The following is a 21,602-nucleotide window of genomic DNA, read 5'->3' on the forward strand; positions in this document are numbered from 1 at the left end:
GCCTGCAATTGATTCAAAAGCAGACCAGCAATATACCAGTTCTAAGCCAAGTGCCCGCCTCTGCAGAAGTGATCTTCGATATGCTTGCTCTAGGAAGCGAGATCAAGCCCAATTGTTCACTGCACTTTAGAAGCCTTGGAATATAGTACATAATTACTAATGATTTGATTTTATACTCTTGCTCATGCTAGGAAGTCAAGAAAATACTTCAAAACTTGTTAACCTATTTATATGTTAGTTTATCCTCATCTCTAAAGGACTATTTGACAGCATAGTAAGAAGCTTCCTTTGAATGAGTACGTGCAGGTGTTTTATCCTTGATTTGCCCAGACAGAACAGCACAACTACTCACATCGTCATTGTTTCCAACTCAAGTTACAGCACCTAGGTAAGAGTCTTCAGTTTCTACAGCGTCTCTCTAGGGGCTCATTTTACACTGTGCATATGGAGTCTGACAGGGTATCTGTTGGGAAAGAGACTGAGCCTCGCTTCCTTTTGTCACAAACAAGTGTGCTCCAAGTGAAGCAGCTGTTAAGGGAGGCTGTATTCCACTTGGTCTTTGTTTTTATCAGCTGCTAAAAGTGCAGCAACAGCTGTCCCTGGTGGGAGACAGCTTCAGGAGGCAGAAGCACTCTGCCTCATTCCTGGCCTAATCCCCTATGAGAAATAGGGGCCTTAATTATATGGTTGACACACCCATTCTTACCATAGACAGGGAGATGGGTTTTGTTTCATTCTTTAACATTTCTCTGCATTTTAAATAGCTATAGCATCCCCATGGAGATAAGCAGAACTATAAAGAGAAAGAAATCAAGATTAGAGTTTTAATCAAAAATGTATTGCACCACAAATTTCATAGTGTTTCATAATAGAATCCATATTTACAGCATAGAAGGAAAGAAATCCAATGGCCATAGAAACGATTATGTATACCATTGTTTTTATACAAGGTAAAAGTGCATTAGCTTTTTAATATACGTATACACACCATTCTTGCTCTGATATATAAAGAAAAATCAACACTTAACTAATTTATGGGAAGTTGATCCTGTAAGAGCTTGGGGATCTTAAATTGAAATTGTGTTAGTAAACAAATATTCTGAGATTTATGTATTTCTTCCAAGTCCCCTGCACTGCTTTCCTTACTGTTCAGCAGTAACCTTTCAAGCCAGGATCAACTTAAACCGATTAGTCATTCAGCAGGCATCAGCAAGAGTAGATGAAATTCTGTCCCTTGTTCCCGGGTCCCCTCAGATGTAGGGCAGGGCCAAGGGGATGTTACAAAGACAGACCTTAGGGAACAAAATCTGGGCCCTTCCCAGAACCCACAGGGTTCCCCTGCCCCCACTTGGTTTCAGTATAGGAGCACTTCAAACAAATCTACTTTTTGATTGTCTGTTTTCATGTTAAAGCCGAGCTGTACTCTTCCCATAAACTTCCCTATTCTATGCAATTAAGTGCTATGACTCAGTTTACTAAAGACTGTGTTTGACAAGCTTTAGTATACTGAAAAATCGTGTTGTCTCGCTTCAATTTAAATAAATGTACCCTAGCTACAAACTAAGGAGTGTCACTTTTGTCACAGTAATCGCTACCGTGAGTATCTAGGCTACTTAATTTGGTGAGGTCAGCTAGGATATAGATTTGCAGCACATTTACTACTCTGGTAACTGACCTCATGCAGAAGGCTACTTTCATCTTTACAACAGCACAAGTGTGCGCAGGGGCAGGAAGCAGCTCACGTGCTGTGACTCTCACGCTGTAGCTTACTGCCACCACCACCACCGTCATTTATAGCAAAGCTAAGCTAAAACCCTGAACAGTGACCGTATCTCCACCAGAGTACAGGTTGAATTTTCTTGAAGATATTTAATAAAAATAGTGTTAGTAACACAAACCGCATTGTAAGAGAATTGCCAGAATTGGAGCCTGTTCACTGAATGCCATACCTATGTAATTTTTTAAAAATACATCCAATTTTTTAAGAAGTCAGATGAAAATGGGAAGCAACAATCAGTCTATTTTCTGGTTAGTCATTAAGGGCAAAATTCTGCTCTCAATCCTTGAGGCAAGTCCCAGCTTGGTCCCCTTTTCCTAAGGTAGAAGTAGGCAGGCTACTTGGATTCATAAGTAAGATTCATTGACTATTTCAATTTTGCTCTCAAAAAACAAACAAACAAACAAACAAAAAAAAAAACCTCATAAGCAGCATTCCTTTTACCATGTAGTTAGGACACAGTTAACAGCCCACTAGATGCCCGTAACAGCTCTTTTAAGCGTCAGTATCTGAAGTACATAAAATCACAACCAAAGAGGCAGATACTGGTTATGAAGATCTGGTTGAACATCTGCTGCTAGCAAACTTGCACAGGGAAAAAAAAAAAAAAAAACCCAAAACAAAGTGTTCAGTACCAATATTCTTCACCCTTTGTCACTAGAGGGTTTTTTGTTTGGTTTTGGTTTTTGTTTTTTTAAAATAAAAGGTATTTTCAGTGTGCATTTACAATACCTGGAATTCAGCTTTAAAAATTTAAAATGGTTTACTATCCCCTCTTCCCCACATTAACAACCTATGGTACAGACTAGCAGATTAGTTTTAAAGGCGACTGAGTATTAGGTACTATAATTAAGACCATTTTAAATATTATTTTTCTTTAAGAAAAGTAAAATCAGACAACTCTAAAGTTGTGCTCTCAAATTAAATAAACATCATCAACATGCAGCCTTCAGGACTGCAGGCCAGGATATATGCACCTTAAATTACACAGTGATATGAAAAAATGCAAACTATTAGTTATGTCAGTATAACAAGGCAAGGCAGTTTTTTTTTTTTTCTTTTTTGGTTAAAGCTCCGGCTCCTGTTCTTCGAAAGGCTTTTCAAACTGCCAGGAATCCAACAGTACTGCCAATATTCTTTCCATTGCTTGCTTTCCACAGTGAGACAAGGAAGCTTTACTGTAGCTAGAGTTATTCAACTCTGGCATTTCATAACAGAAGTTGGAATCACCATCATAACAGATGCAAATGTTAGAAGCTTGAACTGCCAGCACCAATGTTAGTGAGGTTAACGTTACCCTTTGGTGCCAAGAAACAAGACCGATGAGCACAAGGAGCTGACTTCCATTAAGAGACCATCGAGACGACAGTCCCTGGATCCAACCCAAGAAAGATGTTTCAGTTTGTGGTGAAAATTTCTCCTTGCACAGTATTACTTTTGTAAACAGTATCAAAGTTCTTGTACAAAATACTGCAATGACAGTGATTAAGACACACCTGAATTAGTGTGTTGAGTGTTCTTTTCACAGAAAATAAGTGGCTAGATGCTGACTGCCTGTTTTCAGGTTCCCTTAAGACCATGGTGTCCTTGGGCTTGAGATAGATGGCCGGATACTGCCTTTAGGAGATGGCTTTGACCCAAACCACGACATCTGGGACGGGAAAGCACAATACACATTAGGCTAGGTTCCCACTTTTAGGAAAAAGTGAAAATTTGAAAAATAATGTAGTACACATACATCTCCCCATCATTGGATGGGGACAAATTTTTATAAAACATACAACACTGCAAAATTCAGACTAAGAAGGTTTCACACAGTCAAATCTGGAAGAAACAGCATCCTGTTTCTGTAAGTCAAGAACACTGAAGATAACATTTAGGAATATTCCTTCAAAATAATTATAAGTTACAGTCATTTAATGACAGTACCTTTTGCCAGTCTAGCATGACAAGTTCCCTGAGCGAGATGGCAAGGAATTCTTCCTCTCTTTCACTTGTGTATACCGAACACGTTTAACTTACTGAGCGGGCAGAGAGAAACGCAGAGCGTCTAAGGAACTGAAGCAGCACTCATTGATGAACGTTCACTAATAACCACCAACCCAGCGGCGTGCAGAAGATGATCTTATTTTATACAGTGGAAAGTAGAAACAGATCAAGTGCCCAAGCCCAATGTGAAATGACAAAGCCATGAATCCAGTATCCTACTCTTCAACCTTAGACTGTCATAGCAAAGAGCTTCTGGCTTCACACCTGAGTCCACTGGGCAATACTGTGCTGCTTTTCTGAAGCACTGAAAAGTTACACTACATTTACCTTACTGCACTGAAAAGTCACACTACATTTACCTTACTGAAATAGGCGATTTCCATCATGCATACATGTGATTAGTGCACGCTTGAACATGAGATGATCTTTATTATTGTTGCTAAAGTTTGGAAAAGATACTTTACATGGTCTCCCAGCATTTAATAGTTTTCATTCCTCTTACTGGGAATCTACAAGTAGAACAGAACCCTTACCTTGTATTCCAAGGTTTCTTTAAGCATATTTTCTTCCTCTTGTGAAAAATTCAGTAACACAGACACAGCTTTAATTAGATGGAATGCCTGAAAGAAACCCCAGCAGTTGGTTAGTTATGATGCCCTCAGTCTCTAAATTCTGGATTATGGTGCAGCACAGATTTTCTGTAGGTTTGGTCATAGGCTTTTTAGTTACAACTGTGAGGAGCAGAGCAGGAGTCTTCCATAAATCTCCAATTCCAATAGAAAGGGATGCTGTGCATGCTGTGTCTTCTGTTTGTGTTTACTGGCTTTCTGTTCTTTAACAGTGGTTTGCATAGGGACGATAAATTGGGCAGCCCAGTGTATTAGAACAGAGAAGAAGCCTTGCTTCTACGGCACCCCCGGCCCCCTTTTTTTAAAAGGGTCTGAAGATTTGATCAAGCCAGCATGCAGCCATTTTAAATATACACTCAAGTGTATTAACTCTTTAGTACTAGCATTTTAAATAGGACATATCATGCAGAGACACTAGAGCAGTCAAGCACTCAGGATACTGTGGAACTGCACATCTATTTCTTGATCTTACCTACTGTCTGATTTGCAATTAAGCAAAGTATACTGCTGGCATGACTTTTTTACCTGTAACTTCCTTGACACTGAATGTGGAGAACGCAAAGGAGGTCTAAATGCACAAGGAATTAGTTCTTAGATATCAACAGCAAGTAGTTTGTACCTTTTTGTTATTCCTGTATTTATTCTAATTTATTTTCTTCTATTTATTTTTATATTTATTCTAATCAAATGCTGTATATGCTTTTTGGGGTAGTACAGAGGGGAATGCCTTGCAGTTTTGGGTTTTTAAACTTACAGATATAACTACATCTTAAAAATTTTTATTTCCCTTTCATTTAGTTCATAATAATCTGTACTTCTAAACGCATTACTGTCAGCTGTTTTGTTTCATTTGGCTGAAATCAACTTCTTTTAAGTGCAGAAGTGTAGACATCAAATAAAAGCATCCTACTTAGAACTTCTTATATCTGCATTTAATGACATGTATCTGTTGGGTAGCAGGTGGCAGTTTCTAGAGGAAGGCAGACTAGAAAGAGAAGCTAAGCATACATCTTTACCTCAGATTCCCGGCAGGACATGAATTTCAGTACAACATGTTTAAGGTATTCAAAGTTTATCTCCCTTGAGTCGTTTAAATCAGAGTTGTTTGTGACAGTCACAGAAGCATTAGGCACTTCAGAATTTGTTTTTTCACGTACTTCGGGTACCTCACTGTCAGGCCTTATTTTCTAAGAAAGAAAGAAGAAAAAAAAAAGAAAGAAAAAGAAATGCATTGTAGACTGTGTCATTTTAAGATAGCTAATACAGAGGGCCTGTATCCACACAGTGCGTACAACCTGGGTATCAGGAGGACAAGCTTCTCATCCTTCATCGGATCAACAGAGAAGTTTCTTCTCCTCTCCCTAGACTCCAAAACAGAAGCTAGTTGCTGTTAGTGTTACACGTACATGACCTAAACCGGCATGGAACTGGGTCTAGGCTAGAAACTGTTATGGGATCATTTTCTTTCACCACTGACCTCGTTTGTGCTTTTTAAATTGGGGCTTTCTGCAAAACAATTCTCAAGCTTCGACAAAAACAAAAATCACAATATCAGAATATTTTAAAGACTTTTTTTTAAGATAGTAAAATTTTTTCTTGGCAAGGAAAACTGTTGTAAGAGAGATTAAAGAAGAACTTTCCTCAGGGCAGACATCAGTCCCATGGTAAAACTCAACTGAGTGGCAGCTAAGTATCAATCAAACCTCAGTTCTTCTCTCCAAAAAGATGTATTAAATGCTCAAAATTACCAAACAGAGGTCTTTTATACCTACGTTGATTCCTCCCCTACAAAATTGGTAATCAGAGTAACAGTTTTGCAACTATTTTATTCTGTGTTGCATGACTTGAGTGATGATAGGTTCCATCCATTCGATGAATCATTCTAGATCATTTGTTATTTATTTCCCTAAATTAAGGATCCTCAGATCTGCCTGCAAACACAAGGAAACCACAAACATGCCAGCTAAAAAATTTACACTCTAGCTAACAGTCAAGCTTTCAGAATTAGTAGTGCTGTGTCAGTAACTGCCATCTGGAGAGACTAAAAAAGCATAACCCTTACCAACTCTTTCTGGAGCGTTTTTTTGAGTTCAGTCATTCTCTGTTGTAGCTGCTTTATCATCTGTAAGCAGAACAAAACTAGTGTTAATAGAGAATTCATTGTTAAGATACATGTTGATTCACAGATATCTGGAAAAACCTGTAACAAACAAATTTAATAAATGAAACAAGCATTAAACAGTGTTAACAGCTCTGAAGAAGCAACCCGAATGTCTTGTCCTTCCAGCTACACACATGAGCAAGCATGTGGTACCACATTAAAACCGAAGTGTCCTGCTACAATGGAAATGAACTGAATTTACACAAAAGGCCTCTAGAAGACAGTTTTAAGTGCTATCATTTGGTGCTTTGTTCCTCCAAAATAGATAAGGAGCAGAATATGCCACCAGCAGGGATTTCCCTACAATTCTGGCTGCAGTTTTCATTCACTGTTGCTGGACCCTTGTACAATCCAGGAAAGAAAAAAAACCCACCTCATAGAACACTGGATTCAGATTGGATCTGCCGTTTTGGTAATCCTGTTTAGATCTATCTTTCTGAGGCTCTAGCCTGGGCAGCACCATTTATGAGGCTTCCTAATTACAATGGGAAAGACTAATAGCTTTTTCTGTTGTTTCAAATTACCTTGTTTTTCTCAGCAATTTGCTGTTCCAGCTCTCTGTTCTCTTTCTGGAGTTGAATGATGTCTGCAGTTGCCAGCTCTCCATTCTGTTCCATCACACGGTTTTCTGGAGGAGGTAAATGTTTATTGTTCAATGCTCTTGCTGATTCCTCTAATTCTGAAAACTATAAAAACAAAAAGAGTAAATTGCAGAGATATCATGACATTTGCAGCCTATGAACACTCCCCAGTGAGAAAACTATGCTGTTTATTTACTTATTAACAGAAAACATCAGTGGTAATCTAGCTGGCTACAACAATCTCTCACTGGCCTGCTTGGTGCTTTTCAGCCTCTATCTCATAGGTTTCATAATGGTTCTCTCAAGACATTTTACGATTCAAATAAAATAAGGAGCTGCCTTTTGTAAGCCAGTCACAAATCTGTCTTCAAATAGCTTCCCTTAGAAAGATATGGAGCAACAAATAACGACAGCCTACGCTGCTGGTGTTTCAGGTCATGAGCAAGTTGACAGAGTAAACAATTCCAAGCCCACACCATCCGGCATGATAGAACTGGAGATTCTTGCAGAGTTATTTTTTTCCTGAAGAGCCTGAACAGAGCACCTTTGCAACTGCACTCACGTTTCTCTCATGTTCTCTGGCCAGCAGGCACTCCTGAATCTGCAATTTCAATTCACCAATTTCCTTTCTTGCTGTTTCTTCTTTCTCTGCTGCTCGGCTATTACTTGCTTCTATGTCAGATTGCAATTGGTGTATTTGCAGCAAGACAGCGTCATGCTCTGAGGAAGGAAAGACCTGCTTAGTATCAGTCTATGAGTCAAAAGGGAGTTGCTAATTATTTTTATTAAACAAAGCAAGTTACAGTGACAGTAAATCCTGACCTTTTCACATTGTTCTGTCATAAAGACAAAAGGACAATGGAGTTTAAGCCACCCAAGCGTACATACACATCATTGCAACAGAGGAGTCTGGTTGTCTAAAGTCAAGTTTTAATACTTAAACACATAATTATCAAGCGTATCTCTTTTATGAGAAATGGATCCCCATCACAAGTCAGTGTTCTCCAGAGAAGGAGAAGAAGAAAGGCTGCGTAAGAACACCTGGGGCTGTACAAACAAATGGCTAGCTGGCACAAATGGCTACTGACAGATGGCTAGCCAGTGAGATGGCACCAACAAGAAGATAAGAGTTTTGTTGCCTTTCTAAATAATGACAACACAAAAGGAATACTGAGGACTTAGGAACTGAATGAAGATGAGTGCATTTTTTTTAGTATGACAGTATGGAATATTCGTTTGCAGCTGCTCTTCAAGAATGTAATTACTTTCAAGCAAGTGCATATTTAAAAGCAGTGCAAGAAAGCAGCAGTTTTGAAGGGCATTTACTTCATGTGTTTTGCGCAATACGTTCATCTACAGAACAAAGGACAGCAGTATTGTTTATTTATGGTGTATAAACATATAACATCTTTAGTAAGAAAAGTGCTTTTTTTTTCTTTTAAAGATGCAGTAAACTGTCCAATTGATACTGAAATGTATTAGAATTTTGAAAACCTTACATGAAAGATGGAAATAAATCTAGAATTTTTACAATCTGTGCACAGGTAAGTGCAGAACTAGAGACTATACTCAGATAAAGCTGTCTGGGATGTGGTGAACTCATTTGGTCTAACCTTGACTGAGTTGGTTTAGTTCTTCCTTCTTTTTTAGAAGTAGGACAGATTTTTCATCGATCAGCTGGTCCTTCTCCTTTATTAAGGAAGCCAGATGCGAAACCTTGAAAGCAGTCAAACAAACAAACAGAAGCTGTTAACCATAAAAAACTAGAACAGGCCACAGAAGGATTTCAGCATATCTCAGAGCTTCAGTGTTTTTTTGGGGGGGAGTGGAGGGGGAGGGAAAGGAATGGGAGAAGAATTATCACATCAATAGCAAAGGCAGTGACTGGTACCTACAACTTGTACCTACAAGAGGCTGCCTGAGCTCCGCGCTAGGAACACACCTTGAAGAAGTAATTTCTGCAGCAGTAGTATTATACACTAGAGTGCAGAAATCTGTGATGTATTCAAAGGCTCATAGAAGACATCACCTCCACAATGCTGGTCTCATTAAGGAACAGAGATGTCAATATCCTGCCAGAGCTAAAGCCCGCTTCTGTTTCTGATAAGCTCTGTGCCACAGTTACAGATTGCCTCATAACCAGCAGGTGGCAGCTGTGAAACAGCCACCGTGCAAAATTGCATTATTCCCCATTCTACAGCTGGACCAAGCAACCATAGATCTTCAACAGCTCCAGACAAATAAAGAAACCAAAGGATGGGACTAAATTCGGTAAGATTTGCTCAGTTGACAGTTCCCATCTTAAACAAAGACAAGCTCATATTATCCACTAAGATCATCTTTTATATTAAAAAAAAAAAAAAAAAGAACATAACAAGACTACCCAGAATTTACATTTGCTTACCGAATATAAACCCCTCTCTACCTTAGCATGAAGTTTGAGATTTTAGAACTGCTGTGTTTCAAAGGGACAAAGACATGATATAAGCACTGAAGAGAAGAAAACCAAACAGAGTATATTGGGGTTTTTTTTTTCGGAAAAACTGCCAACAGGTCAACAGATCAGGAGGGCTGACCCACTAGGACTACACAACATCTTACAGGCAAGTGCTCTGAAACATCAGTCACCTTCATTCTGAGCTTAGCTGTTCATCTGATATCACCTGGTCTTCCCTTCAATTGTTTATATCCAACTGCCACAACTTGTTGTAATTCTTGAGCCTACAAACTTATGAGCTTCCCTAACTTTGCAGTCAGCAGCACTTTACATGCTCCCACTGGAATAACTCACAGAAGTTGATTACGTTCTCGTGCATGCGTTTACACCACCACCCTTAACTACTGCTGTCTTGCATGCTGAAGATATGATTCTGATTAATGCTCCTATTATGATAATGAAGCCCAAATCTAGTCTGATTTGTGCAAGGTTAATGCACCCAAACATATTTTACACTGCGTCAATATTAACCAACCTGCTGTTGTAATTCTTCTTTTTGTTTTTGTGTTTCTTCCAACGCTTTGGCAATTTCAATGCTGACAGTCTCTCTGCTGCTTAATTCCTTCTGCAAATCAAAGGTAATTCAGAAGTTATTTAAGAAAACAAATTCAGTTGGGGTCTCATCTTTAAGCCCAAATTCATTAGCAGGTAGAATGTATGTATTCACTAGCATACCATGATTTAAACTTCTAAATGAGACTTACTGTTAAGTTCTTACCAGTGTTGACTTAAAGCTGACAGACAGCTAGTGCTACTTAGAATTTTCCATAAACCCAAGCAGTTATATTCAGAACCTTAAAACACCCTCTGGGCATCTGCTAAAAGAATTGATTTTCATTTCTCTATTATTAACACTGTTATCATATCATCCCACTCTTGAGGCAGCTGCATTGCAGTGGTAGGCAAGGAAACCCTAACATTCATTTTAAAGTAATTCAGTATTCCATTTAGGTCTACATGAATTAAAGGATTACCGCTATCTGCACATGAAAGAGCAGCACAGAAACGGTTTAGCAGAAGCTAAACACATCCAACACTTAAAAGATCTCTCTTTAGCTTAAAGTCTGTATTACAAAGTGTCTCCTTCCTACAACTGACCTTTAAATCCAACTACGCACCCGAGAGTACCTAGAGAAGACTTTCAACAGTCTAAAATTACAGTTGAAAGAGCGAGTATAAGTATATGTATTGGCGTGAAAAAGGAAAACAAGAGAAAAAAGTATAACTAAAAATCTGTAAATACCTGACAGAGCTCCGTTTAGTTTTTAATCATTTTAGAAGTAATCCTTATGAATGGAATTTGATGAACTCCTACTCTGTACTCAGTACTGCTAATGGGATTCAAAAGCTCTTCCTGTCTGACAATATGGGAATATATAACTTCTGCCTGATTTAGGTAGATCCAAGTATTCTGTTTCAAGAAAGGATCAGCTATTTGTAATGCTCCTCAAATGCAAATCAAGCGTCAAAGAAGATTTATGGCTGTGAGTATATACAACCTGAATCTAATACGACGTTAGGCACTGAGAATGGAATACACTTTGCCTTTAACTGTTTCTCAAAACATGCCCCACATGACACATTTAACCAAACTCACTAACTAATTAAGCTCGTACCTTCAACGTGTCCAGTTCAGACTCTTGGTTTTTTAAAGAGCTCTCATACCCGTCTCTGCTTTCATTAAGATCTTCATTTTCCTTTTCCAATTGGCTCTGTAAAATAAAGTTGGCTTAAGTACTAAGCAGAAGTATTATCATGCTTTGCCTGAACAATTAACACATCCATTGAATTGCTTTATTCATATTCAGTGTCTCAAAATACTAGATCTTTTATTATAATGCTAGGAGCTCTGTGCACGCTAGGTCTACAAGTTACATCATTTTGCAAAGACTTAAATGCCCCGCTGAACAGTTTCTGTACTTACTAGCTTGTGCTGAATAGCTGTTTTATCAAATTCCCAAGCTGTTTTAAGAGCAGCTATTTGAGACTCCAGCCCAGCAACCTTCTTTTCATATTCATGTTTCACACTTAAAATCTGTTGCTGCAGTTTACTTCTTTCGTTCTCTAGATCAGTTTGCTAAATAAAAATAAACAACACTAGGTTAATAAAATGGTAATTTCAAGCTCCGATACAAACCGGACACCATTTTGTATTACACCTGCCCAAACTGAAATAACATGCTACTTCTGTGGCAGCAGCGTCATGTATTCAAATACAGACGCTAGCATAGGAGACAAGCAGCAAGAAAATACTTGAGTAACAAGACCAACACATAGGAAATGGAGTATCACTGGAGATGCTAAAAACCGGTTTGGTACTCGTCAGTGAAACATCATGCAGAGTACTCACCAACATCTGGATCTGCAGATCCTGCTCACCAGCTTCTTCCTTGCTCTTCTTCAACGCTTCTGTTGCAATCTGTAGTTTTTGTTCCAGTTCTTTATTCTAAAATACAACCATACATTAACCTTCCTATCCACTGGCATCTACACGCATACAGAATGTGGAATGGCTCAGTTGGGTAAGCTGAACATTAAACCCCCTGAAACTACATAATTCAGGAGGATTGCCTACTTGACACGTGCAGCTTTTTTCCTTTTTTTTTTTTTTTTCCTTTTTTAAAAAAAAAAAAAAAGCCTCCACAAATTCTCTCTTCCTCTTCAGCTATTTGGTTCTTAGTATAGGTAAGATAACAAAGTTACAGATTTCATGCCTATTATAAGCAGTAAGCACTTCTCCACTCCTCAAGGTGAGAGGATCGCCAGAGACAATGATAAAAGGACTTTTCTTTCAAGACTAAATATGACACGTAGTCTCACCTTTGGTTGACAGCATACATGTAGTCAAGGGAGGAGGCAGAGGGCACAGAGAAGCTGGAAACAGTAGGAATTTGTAGTGAAATAACAAATAATACCTGTGTTTCCAGTATGTTCACAGCCTCAGCGTGATGAGTTCTGTCTGTTAGTAACTGCTGCCTGGTTTCATCCAGTTTCTGCTCAAGAGTAGTTTTCTGAAGATTATATTGGGGAGAAAAATGGGGCAAAGGATCGACAAAGAGTATTTTACTTTATTCTTGTTTAAGATCCCCTTACATATAATTATAGTAAGTTAAACTCAAATAGAACAGTTATTCTGATGTGTAATAAAGCTTTGCTCTTGGGAACTAACAAATTTGATGCTACCACACAGGGCCTTCATAGATCATGTTGCCCTGGCAATGAGATCACTAATATTAAAAATCAGAAATTCAGTGGCATTCTATCATGACTTAAATGCAAGTTCTGATCTGCAGCCCAGCCATAATTTTCTCTCTGAAGCCAAGTCTCAGGGATTAAAAAAAAATTTTTTTCTGAGTGCTTAAATTCCCTAACATCTCAGCAAACACATGAAGAAGGTAAAATATTTGCCAATTATGGCAAAAATTATCCTTATTCCATTCCTACTGGCCTAAATTTCAAACTGGTCTGCGTTTAAAGCCAAGTTCATCTATCAGACCAACATCAGGTTGGCAGGCCTCACAGGCAAGCTATACCATGAAAGAGGATGCCTCCCCTTGTCTCCCCAAGAACTGGCTAGGGAAACTGCTCCAAGCTGATTCTGAACAGGAGCATCATGCTTGAGAAAGAGAATTGAGAAAGACCACTGACCAAAACCAAGTTCCTTCAGTTTTCAGCTGCTTCTTAACACTTCTGAAGCTCAAGCTTTGAACATTCAACATTTGGTTTGTACACTTACATGTAAAAAACCGTTCCCCTTCCTCTCCCCATGCTTTGCAAGTCATGTTAATAGAAGACCAAGAACAAGTGTACTAAACAGGCAGGTACAGTGAATGACCTAAATATTAGATGCAGATATCTCTGCAATATCCATATCCATATATGGGCTCAATGTAGCGACTTGCAGAATTCTGTCTGGCATAGGTAGCGTGCCAATATACAGAGGAGGGACAAATGTGCACGTGTTACCTCATCATATGTTCTTTCCATGGGTAATAAAATAAGCAATGTATGTTCTAAAAGCTCTCCTTAAGACTGTACTTTTAAGCAGTCTATAGAAGTAAAACTACCTCCTTAAGAAGTTCCTGCACATGCTCATCCCCTGAAAGATTTCTTCCTAGTTTCTTTTCCAAGGAAGACACTTTTTCCTGCAGCAGTTCAGTAAGTTTATTTCTCTCATTATATTCAAGAGTCATCTGTTGGAACAAGAAATCACAAGATCTTCTTTGTAGCCAAGCTTTCATCTAATCCACTGTGGTCTGAGTTGAAAAAGTGTCATTAGAAAAAGTCCTATTTGAAAAGACAATAGGATTCCGAAACACTTTACAGACGTTAAATTTCAAACCCACTGTGCGTTACCAAAGGGCACACCTTTACACCAGCCAATAGCAGGTGCACGCGAAGACGCTTAATCGGCTCATCCCTTCAATACTAGTGTATAAAGAATTTATTAAACCTACAGTTCTTACAGTTTCAAATAAAGCACGAAGCACAAGTACATCTTTAAAATATTTATTTTCTACAGAAAATTCAGTCAAAGTAAAAAATACAACTAATAAATTCACAGACGAGACTGTGGATTAAAACTAGATTAAATAAAGTAACTTCAGATCACACACAAACTAAACAATGAAGTACCTTTTGCTTGTATTGCTCATATTCCACCTTCAGAGATTCATGCTCCACCTGTAACATTTCCAGCCTCTTCTCACAACCAGAACCAGCAACTCGAGCCTAAAAATATAGAAAAATTACTTGCTTTGCAACTCAGACTTCTAAATCCATATAATCAATATCTAATCCTACTTCTGCAGACAGGTAGGTCTTTGAATCAAACCTCACTTATCTCGAACTTACGTTTTGTAAGTCTACAGAGAACTGCTGAATGACAGTTTGTAGCTCCCGTTCTCTTAACTCCAGAGCAGTGATCTTATTTTCCGCATTTGTCTCAGCTGTCATTAATTCATCTCTTCACAGAAAGAGAATAAAGAAGTAACACAATGTGCCAGAAAAATAAACTTTAGCAAATAATTCTACTTTTTATGCAAATGGACCAAGAAACATCAACAAGACTTTTTTGATGGCTAAAACCAGCCACTGTGTTGACTACACACTTTAAAAGTAAGGGTTAAGTATTAGGTACTATAGAGCTCCAAACTAGGAAAAAAAAAAACATCATAACAAGTTTACTAAATCCTACACAAGTTATTACTTTAATTGACTTGAGAAGAAATAAATAAAAATCTGGCATGTACATCCACACCAGCATACTAGATGCAATTATTCAATCAGTTCACTGCATATATAAACTCTTCCAAAAAGACTGAGTTGGGAACTAAGTAAAAATACACAGGGAATAAATACACTGCTCCTCACAACACACCACATCCATACCTCTGTGCCTCTAGCTCCAAGAACTGCTGCCGCAACTCTTGAAGATCTTTTCTTAGGCCTGATGACACACCACTTGTATCCTGAAGCACCTCTTTAGTGTGAGTTAGTTCTCGAGTGCATGCCTCTAGTTCCTGCTCTGCTTTGCTCAGAGATTCTTCCTTTTTCAAAAGCTGAGTATTAGAATGTTATATTTGACAATACAGATAACCCAGTAATATTGATAAAGACTTCTCATTTAGACTTATCTCCTTTATTAAGTTATGAGCTGAACTAAATGAAATAACTCCCAGGAAAGGCAATGTTGAAACAGTCTCTGTAACATTGTACGTGTTTACATTCTGGTAGGATTTTGACGCTGAGAAAGTCTGCACATAAGCATCAAGGCTAAAAAAAATTATTGCAGTGCTACCACTAACTAGGTATCCTAAGAGAAATTTTAAAAGTCATGTTTAAAAATAATCTTACCATGTGTTTAACTTTGGCCATCTCCTGCTGTTGAAAGCCCTCCAGTTCATCAATTTCATCTCTCTTTTGAAAAAGGTTTAAACTCTGCTCCCTCATTTCTTGTAACTGCGTTTCCAGCATTCTTTTTTCCTGATAAACCAACAAAAACAAGGAATCCATGAATATCTGCACGTTAATTTCAAGTCAATGGGAGTTTAGTTACGCTCTTTGGAAAAGGAATCTTGTCTTAAAGGCTCTCTGACAGTACTATATATAGCAGTAGGCAACGTGGAGTAAATTATTGAACTTCAAAAATCTTCACAATGTTGTCTTTATTACAGTGCAGTCAAGTCTCACTTTAAAAAACAGTATAGATAGGTAACTCAAGCATAACAGTATTACAGGTAATTAACCCTTAAAAAGTTATAAATTTACAGCCAATAGTAACATGTTTAATGTCTTCATAATCAAAGATATTTTAAAAGAGACTGAGCTAAACAGCTGTAACAACTACAGCAAAACTGAATTCATTTCCTTAAAAAACAAACAAACAAACTACCAAATAGGGTTGCTTATTTTATGAAATAGAAAACTTACTGCAAGACCTCAGACCAAGTCACTAATTCTTTCTGCACCCCAGCTGCTCCTCTATAAGAAAGTAAACTCTCTTCCACCTTACAGAAGCACAATGCCTTTCTCCCTGCCACCCCTCATTCTCTACTTGCCCATTCAAAACTAATTCCAGAAATATCTTCTGAAGTAACAGAGCTGGTAACGAAAGCCTATCTCTGGCCTCAGTCATTGAGCAAAGATCACTTAACAAGAACGGATGAACAGAGTTGAGTCCCAGAAAGTGTACAGATCAGTGTTTAAAAATCAGAACTTAATTACCTTTTCAACTTGACCCAGTTTTTCCATCCATTCCTGAGTGAGAAAAATAGAAGAAAAATAGAAGAAAAATCAAAATCCATTTATAGACTTTTGAAAACTGCAGTTATAGTAAAAAAAAAAAAAAAAAAAAAATTTGTACTGTTAACAGATGTTAAACCATGGTAATGATTAAAATGACTAAATTTTAAATGACTAAAATAAAAATAACAATAAGATTTAAACATAGAAAAACCTGAGGAATCATTTACGTTACTTGAATACCTAAGCTTTACGCAAGTAAAATAAAAATGACAACAGTTCTCCTGCAAAGGAATCTTACTAAATACAAAGGTGAGCTTACCTTTATACTAGAAACTTTTGAGTGGTTTTTTAAAATCGGCAAGAACACTCAGAACGACGACAAGTCCTTTGACGTTTCTTACATTAGCACTTAATGCTCCATCCTTTCTTTGACTTCAGCAAAGTAAGCAAAAGCAATACAGAGCAACTATTTTCATTAATGGTGACACCTCCTGACTACATCAAGATCATGCACTGCACAACTGGTCAAAAGTTCAGTTGTTCAAACTGTAACTATTACCTGGTCCTTTTTTTCCAAGGCCAAAGCCATTCCTTCAGCCATCTTGGCTCGGTTGGCCTGGTGAGCTTCATTCTGCTCCTGAAACTTCCTCATAGAGGCTGTCAACAAAGAATCACCAGCTTTATTACAAGGCCATCTTTTTAAATCACTTCTCAATTTCCTATGTTATTTATAAATTTAAAGAGCTTCTTACCCAAGTAATTAGCCCCATCTTGACTCTCTAGCACTGATGTTGTGCCATTTATTATATTACATTACACATTTGCTTGTACATTAGACAACTGCCGGAAACGACAGAAGACATGAGTACTGTTCCTCAGTGCTTGGATTATAACAAGGCTGAAGGTTTCAAAAAAAATCTCTCCCACACATTAGCCACCAACTTGGCAAAGAGATTAATGACAACTTTGTTCAGCAGCCAAACTATAGCTTTTTTTGCAACCTAGAGGTGCACAATTTGAAAGTAAATGCATTTAAAACAACCATACAAACTCATTTCTTTCCATCTGCATTTAAAGCATAACAGTTTTCAACTGAAAAAAAAAAAAATACGTACAATCCTGATGCTTTTCTAATGCATTTTCAAGCTTCTCTTTTATCTTCTGCAAGTTTCGGATCTGATCAGCATAATCTTGTGTGAGGAGGGAGAGGCACAGACCAGGAATGGACAGACATTGGGGAAGGAAAAAAAAAAAAAAAAAAAAAAAAAAGAAAGGAAGAAGAAAAAAAATGAGTGGAAAACAACAATGATTGTCTCAACTAGAAAATCATTCCAGTTAGGGAAAACTTGGGTGACCACAAAAATGAAGACAAGCAAATACTGTCTATGCCGTCCATGGGGTATGCGGTTGGCACAAACAGGAGGACCTGACCTAGGTGTGCTAGTTACACAATAAAGGGCAGTAGGCCTGGCACCAGAGAACGGAGAACTATTCCCACCTTTTACTTCATTCAAGAACAGTGACTTAATTTAAGAGACATTTTCTAAAGAGAAATAAAGAGTGAATGAGAAGACACGGGAATTCAAAGCAGCTTTTACTTTTGCTCCATAACACGCTTCAACCTGGACTCCGATCCACTCCATGCAACAGGGATGGAAAGCAGTATCAGAAGTCCTTAAAAGACTTTTACAGGACAAGGCATGATTGTAGAAAGAAAAACAGCGTCAATGTTGTTTTATGCCAAATCCTTTGCTTTTTCTTCATTTGGGAGTTTATCCTTTTGGGAATGTTTCTGTCAACATCAAAAAGCATACATCTTAACAGAAGGGAGCTGTTCTATTTTCCAAGTAAGTAAGAAAAAACAGTGGGGAAAGGAAGATAGCATCAAGTGAAGACTCTTTCTGTTTGAAACACAGGGACAGAAAGGTATCCCAAATGTTCAAAAGAAACGCACAAATGTTGCGAAGAAATCAGTGGAAAAGAGTCAGTCAGTCAATCAATCTTTAAACTTTATACAGTTATCTTTACTGGAAGCTACCTAGATGACAGTCAACCATGTTGTTACAAATTGAAGTTTTCTGGAAAAAAAAAAATCTAAAAACATTTTTTGATAAGTTAAAACACTTAAGTTCAAATGAAACACATTTCCTAAAATAATAAGGTTTTATACAAACCAAGACACATACCGGACAGTTTGACCTCCAGTTTTCTTATCTGTTCGTTTCTTCTCAACAACTGGGATGAAAGATCCTCCCTAGAGCTGCTTCCATCAGAAGCCTCAATAGAAAAACAACATCCATGTAACTTACAAAACTTAGAAAAAATGATCCTGCCATATACTAACTTTAACGATAATGAACACTATCCCACCTAGGAAGGACGCTTTCATTTTTCACGAGGGGAGAGTTGTACTAGCACAGCAGAATGTACAAAAGATGCTGAAGAAGAAAAAAAGCAAGAGCTTAAATGGTCAGCTCTCCAATGTGGGCCTGTTCCGTGAAATACAAGACTTTTAAAACCCATAGCTGCAAATTATTTGTTCAGACTGATCACTGAGGAGACAGCATAGCAGAGCGACTGGAAAAAGGAAAAATTAGGTTATACAGTACACATTCTGGGATGAGTCCAAGTGAGAGGAGTCATTTTGGAAAACTAAGTAACTGGAAGAAGGAAAAGTAATACTTTTCACGTTGAATAAACTCCCTTAAGCACTTATCCAATAGTCATTCCATGCAAAATCCACTGCATAGCTAACATATGTTTCTCTATAGTTTTTTTTTATAAAAATCAACATTAAGAGCAAGTAAATGGGAACTACTAAAATAACTCATTCTTGAAGATAGAGTTTTATTTATATATTTCATATATATATCTCTATATACACACACACACACACACACACACAGAGCGAAAGAGAATCATAAAGGGACCTGCTGTGCTAAAGCAATATAGCATGTATTAGCTGTTAGCTCCAACAGCAGTGCTACACCATGACTTAACCCAGGTTTTGAGAAATACAATAGCCATCTACGGGCAGAGGTGCCAGCGTTGTAGGGTTTCATTTAACCCACATGCAGCTATAATTATACAGCTTGCTTAAACAATGCTTCATAATGAATCAAAGTTTAAACAAGACAGAGGAACCAGAACAGTTTTACTTGCATGCAACAAAATGGAATATGCTTTCTTAGCGGTTACATAAACAATATGCTCAAGCAGCAAGTGTACCAGCAACTCGAGAGGCAAACACAGGACCAAATCACTGCTAATCAGCATCCGGCTTCCTTGTCTGCTGCTTCAGTACTTACTTCTGTAGGTAGGTGTCTTACACACTGCTAAAGGTTTATTCAGTATTTTCCATCTGTTTAACAATGGTCTTCATTGAGATAGTTTTGTAACTTGCGTTTAAACATAAACTTGCGTTTGAACATAAGCCTCCTAGTAACTACTGCTATTAATACATAAATATTTTCTTTTCAGTAGCTAGTTTCTTTTCACTGAAGCTAGTGATTCATCTACACGTTAAGCTCTACACCTACATAAACGCCCTATCGCATACCGGAACGCATACGCGGCTCACGCACCGGACTTAAAATGGTCGCCTGCCAACCCGCACTGGAAAGGCTGAAACAAAAAGCAAAATTCCAAGCAAAGTGCAACTCACAAAGTCGTCTCCCGAGTCCGCTCCCATGGACGCAATCGACTCCTTGCTGACAGACCTAGGTATCCTGGCAGCTCCTCCCGGGCGAGGCGCGATACCTGCCTCTTCCGCGATCTTCTTCTTCAGTTTTGCAAACATTTTACTGCTCTGCAGCCCCGAAATAGCCAAGTATTTGGCAAAGCCGCTCCCTCCGGCACGGCTAGCGCGCTGGCGCTCCGCGTAGAGCTTCCAGACGTCGAGACTTAATTTCGTGCCTCATCCACTCAGTTTTATTGCCTCTCTAGTTCCATTAAAGCCTTCATGGCCTAACAGGACCTGCACGTTAAGGAGATAAGGTTTCCGTACCGCGGCTTTCCACCAGTTTTAAATACCTCCACGCAACCGAGCGCCTTTTAATTCCGTGCGTGTCGTCGCACACTCAGAGCGCGGAGCAGAAGCCCTGCAGAGCTCCCGCCGGCCGCGAAGCGCGCCCCAGGCGGAGGCAGCGGGCCCGGCCGGCGGCTGCCGAAGGGCCCGGCGAAGCCCCGCCGCCACCGCGCCGCTCCCGCCGCCGCGGCCCGGCCACGGCCGTCTCGGCCCCGGCCCCTCAGTCGCCTCACGGCGGCCCCCAGCCCGGTGCGTGCCGCCGCGCCGCGCCCCGCCGCGCCGCCCCGACCCCCCCCCGCCACCGCCACCGCCACCGCCACCGCCGACCGCTGCCGCCGCTGCCCCTGGCGACGCCGACCCGGAAGCGCCGCGCGGAGCCGGAAGCGCCGCGGGCTGCGCACGCGCGAGGCGAGGCGAGGCGGGGCGGGCATTGGTAGCCCCGCCCCCTCCCCTCCCCTCCTCTCCTCTCCCCTCCCCCCCCCCGTCACGGCCGCCGCGCGCCCCGCCGCGCGACAGCCGCCTCCTCACAGACAAGCGTTTGCCACAGTTTATTAATCGCGAACTCCTTCCATACCACCGGAAAAGGCAAGGTAGTCATGACAACAGGCAAATCATACAGGTTAGCAAACAAGAGCGTTACGTCTGAAACACCACGCGTCTACAGAAGAGGTACAGAGCTGGGGGCGGGCGGGGGGCCGCGGCCCGCCACGCGCGGAGGGGCCGGCGGGGCAGGCGGGCCGCGCGCGGAGCGGAGCGGAGCGGAGCGGCGCGGGAAAAGGCTTTAACCTTGGTCGTGGCAGCAGTAAGCAGGCCTTGCGTTTCGGTTTTAGTTACCGGTACAAACCGACGTGGAAACTAAGGTCTTTATTTCTGAAGTGGAGGAGTAACATCACTTCTCACTTGTAAGCGTAGCTTTTAACTCTTCCCTGAAATTTTCAGCAGTAATACAAACATACTTCTTTCCTCCCAAAGACACCAAAACCAATGGCAGAATATTCTCTGGTAGTGCATTGCTTTGGCAATTCATAGATCCCTTGCAAAAAAAAAAAAAAAAGTCTATTTGCTCCAAAAAGTTTATTTATATATCTCTATATATTTTAAGTAAAATATTTTTTTTTTTTAGCAAAATATGATATACAGGCACATGGCTGTAAAATAACTTTAAACCAATCCACTATAAAATTACTTTTGGTA

General features: G+C 39.5%; 2 protein-coding genes across 6 annotated transcripts in view; one reads left to right on the forward strand and one right to left on the reverse strand.

Annotated features, from left to right (window-relative positions):
- Positions 1-716: 716 nt before the first annotated feature.
- On the reverse strand, positions 717-20,818 carry GOLGA1 (golgin A1). 5 transcript variants are annotated; one of them, XR_011135672.1, is made up of 24 exons: positions 20,736-20,818; positions 20,046-20,357; positions 18,568-18,658; positions 17,497-17,571; positions 16,941-17,038; positions 16,361-16,393; positions 15,491-15,619; positions 15,026-15,195; positions 14,489-14,600; positions 14,270-14,365; positions 13,702-13,827; positions 12,550-12,645; positions 11,985-12,080; positions 11,559-11,711; positions 11,251-11,346; positions 10,110-10,199; positions 8,751-8,853; positions 7,700-7,857; positions 7,081-7,242; positions 6,458-6,517; positions 5,412-5,582; positions 4,300-4,386; positions 3,274-3,428; positions 717-793 (listed from the first exon to the last, which is right to left on the reverse strand). XR_011135672.1 is itself a non-coding variant. In XM_068915402.1 (23 exons), the coding sequence occupies exons 2-23, from the start codon at positions 20,178-20,180 to the stop codon at positions 3,348-3,350; spliced, it is 2,418 nt and encodes an 805-aa protein (XP_068771503.1). In that variant the 5' UTR covers positions 20,181-20,357; positions 20,736-20,818; the 3' UTR covers positions 803-3,347. The 5 variants fall into 5 exon arrangements, 4 of the variants coding, with proteins under 4 accessions (XP_068771503.1, XP_068771504.1, XP_068771505.1 ...); XM_068915402.1 differs by lacking the exon at positions 717-793 and having other exon boundaries at positions 803-3,428; XM_068915403.1 differs by lacking the exon at positions 717-793 and having other exon boundaries at positions 803-3,428; positions 15,026-15,183; positions 20,736-20,792.
- A 106-nt stretch (positions 20,819-20,924) lies between these two features.
- RPL35 (ribosomal protein L35) overlaps positions 20,925-21,602 on the forward strand; it is a 55,285-nt gene continuing 54,607 nt past the window's right edge. Inside the window, exon 1 of the mRNA XM_068915201.1 lies at positions 20,925-21,077. The gene's annotated coding sequence lies outside the window, so the exon portion shown is untranslated. The remainder of the gene's footprint in view (positions 21,078-21,602) is intronic.

This window comes from Struthio camelus, chromosome 20 (genome assembly GCF_040807025.1).
Source record: "Struthio camelus isolate bStrCam1 chromosome 20, bStrCam1.hap1, whole genome shotgun sequence".
Lineage (NCBI taxonomy): Eukaryota > Metazoa > Chordata > Aves > Struthioniformes > Struthionidae > Struthio > Struthio camelus.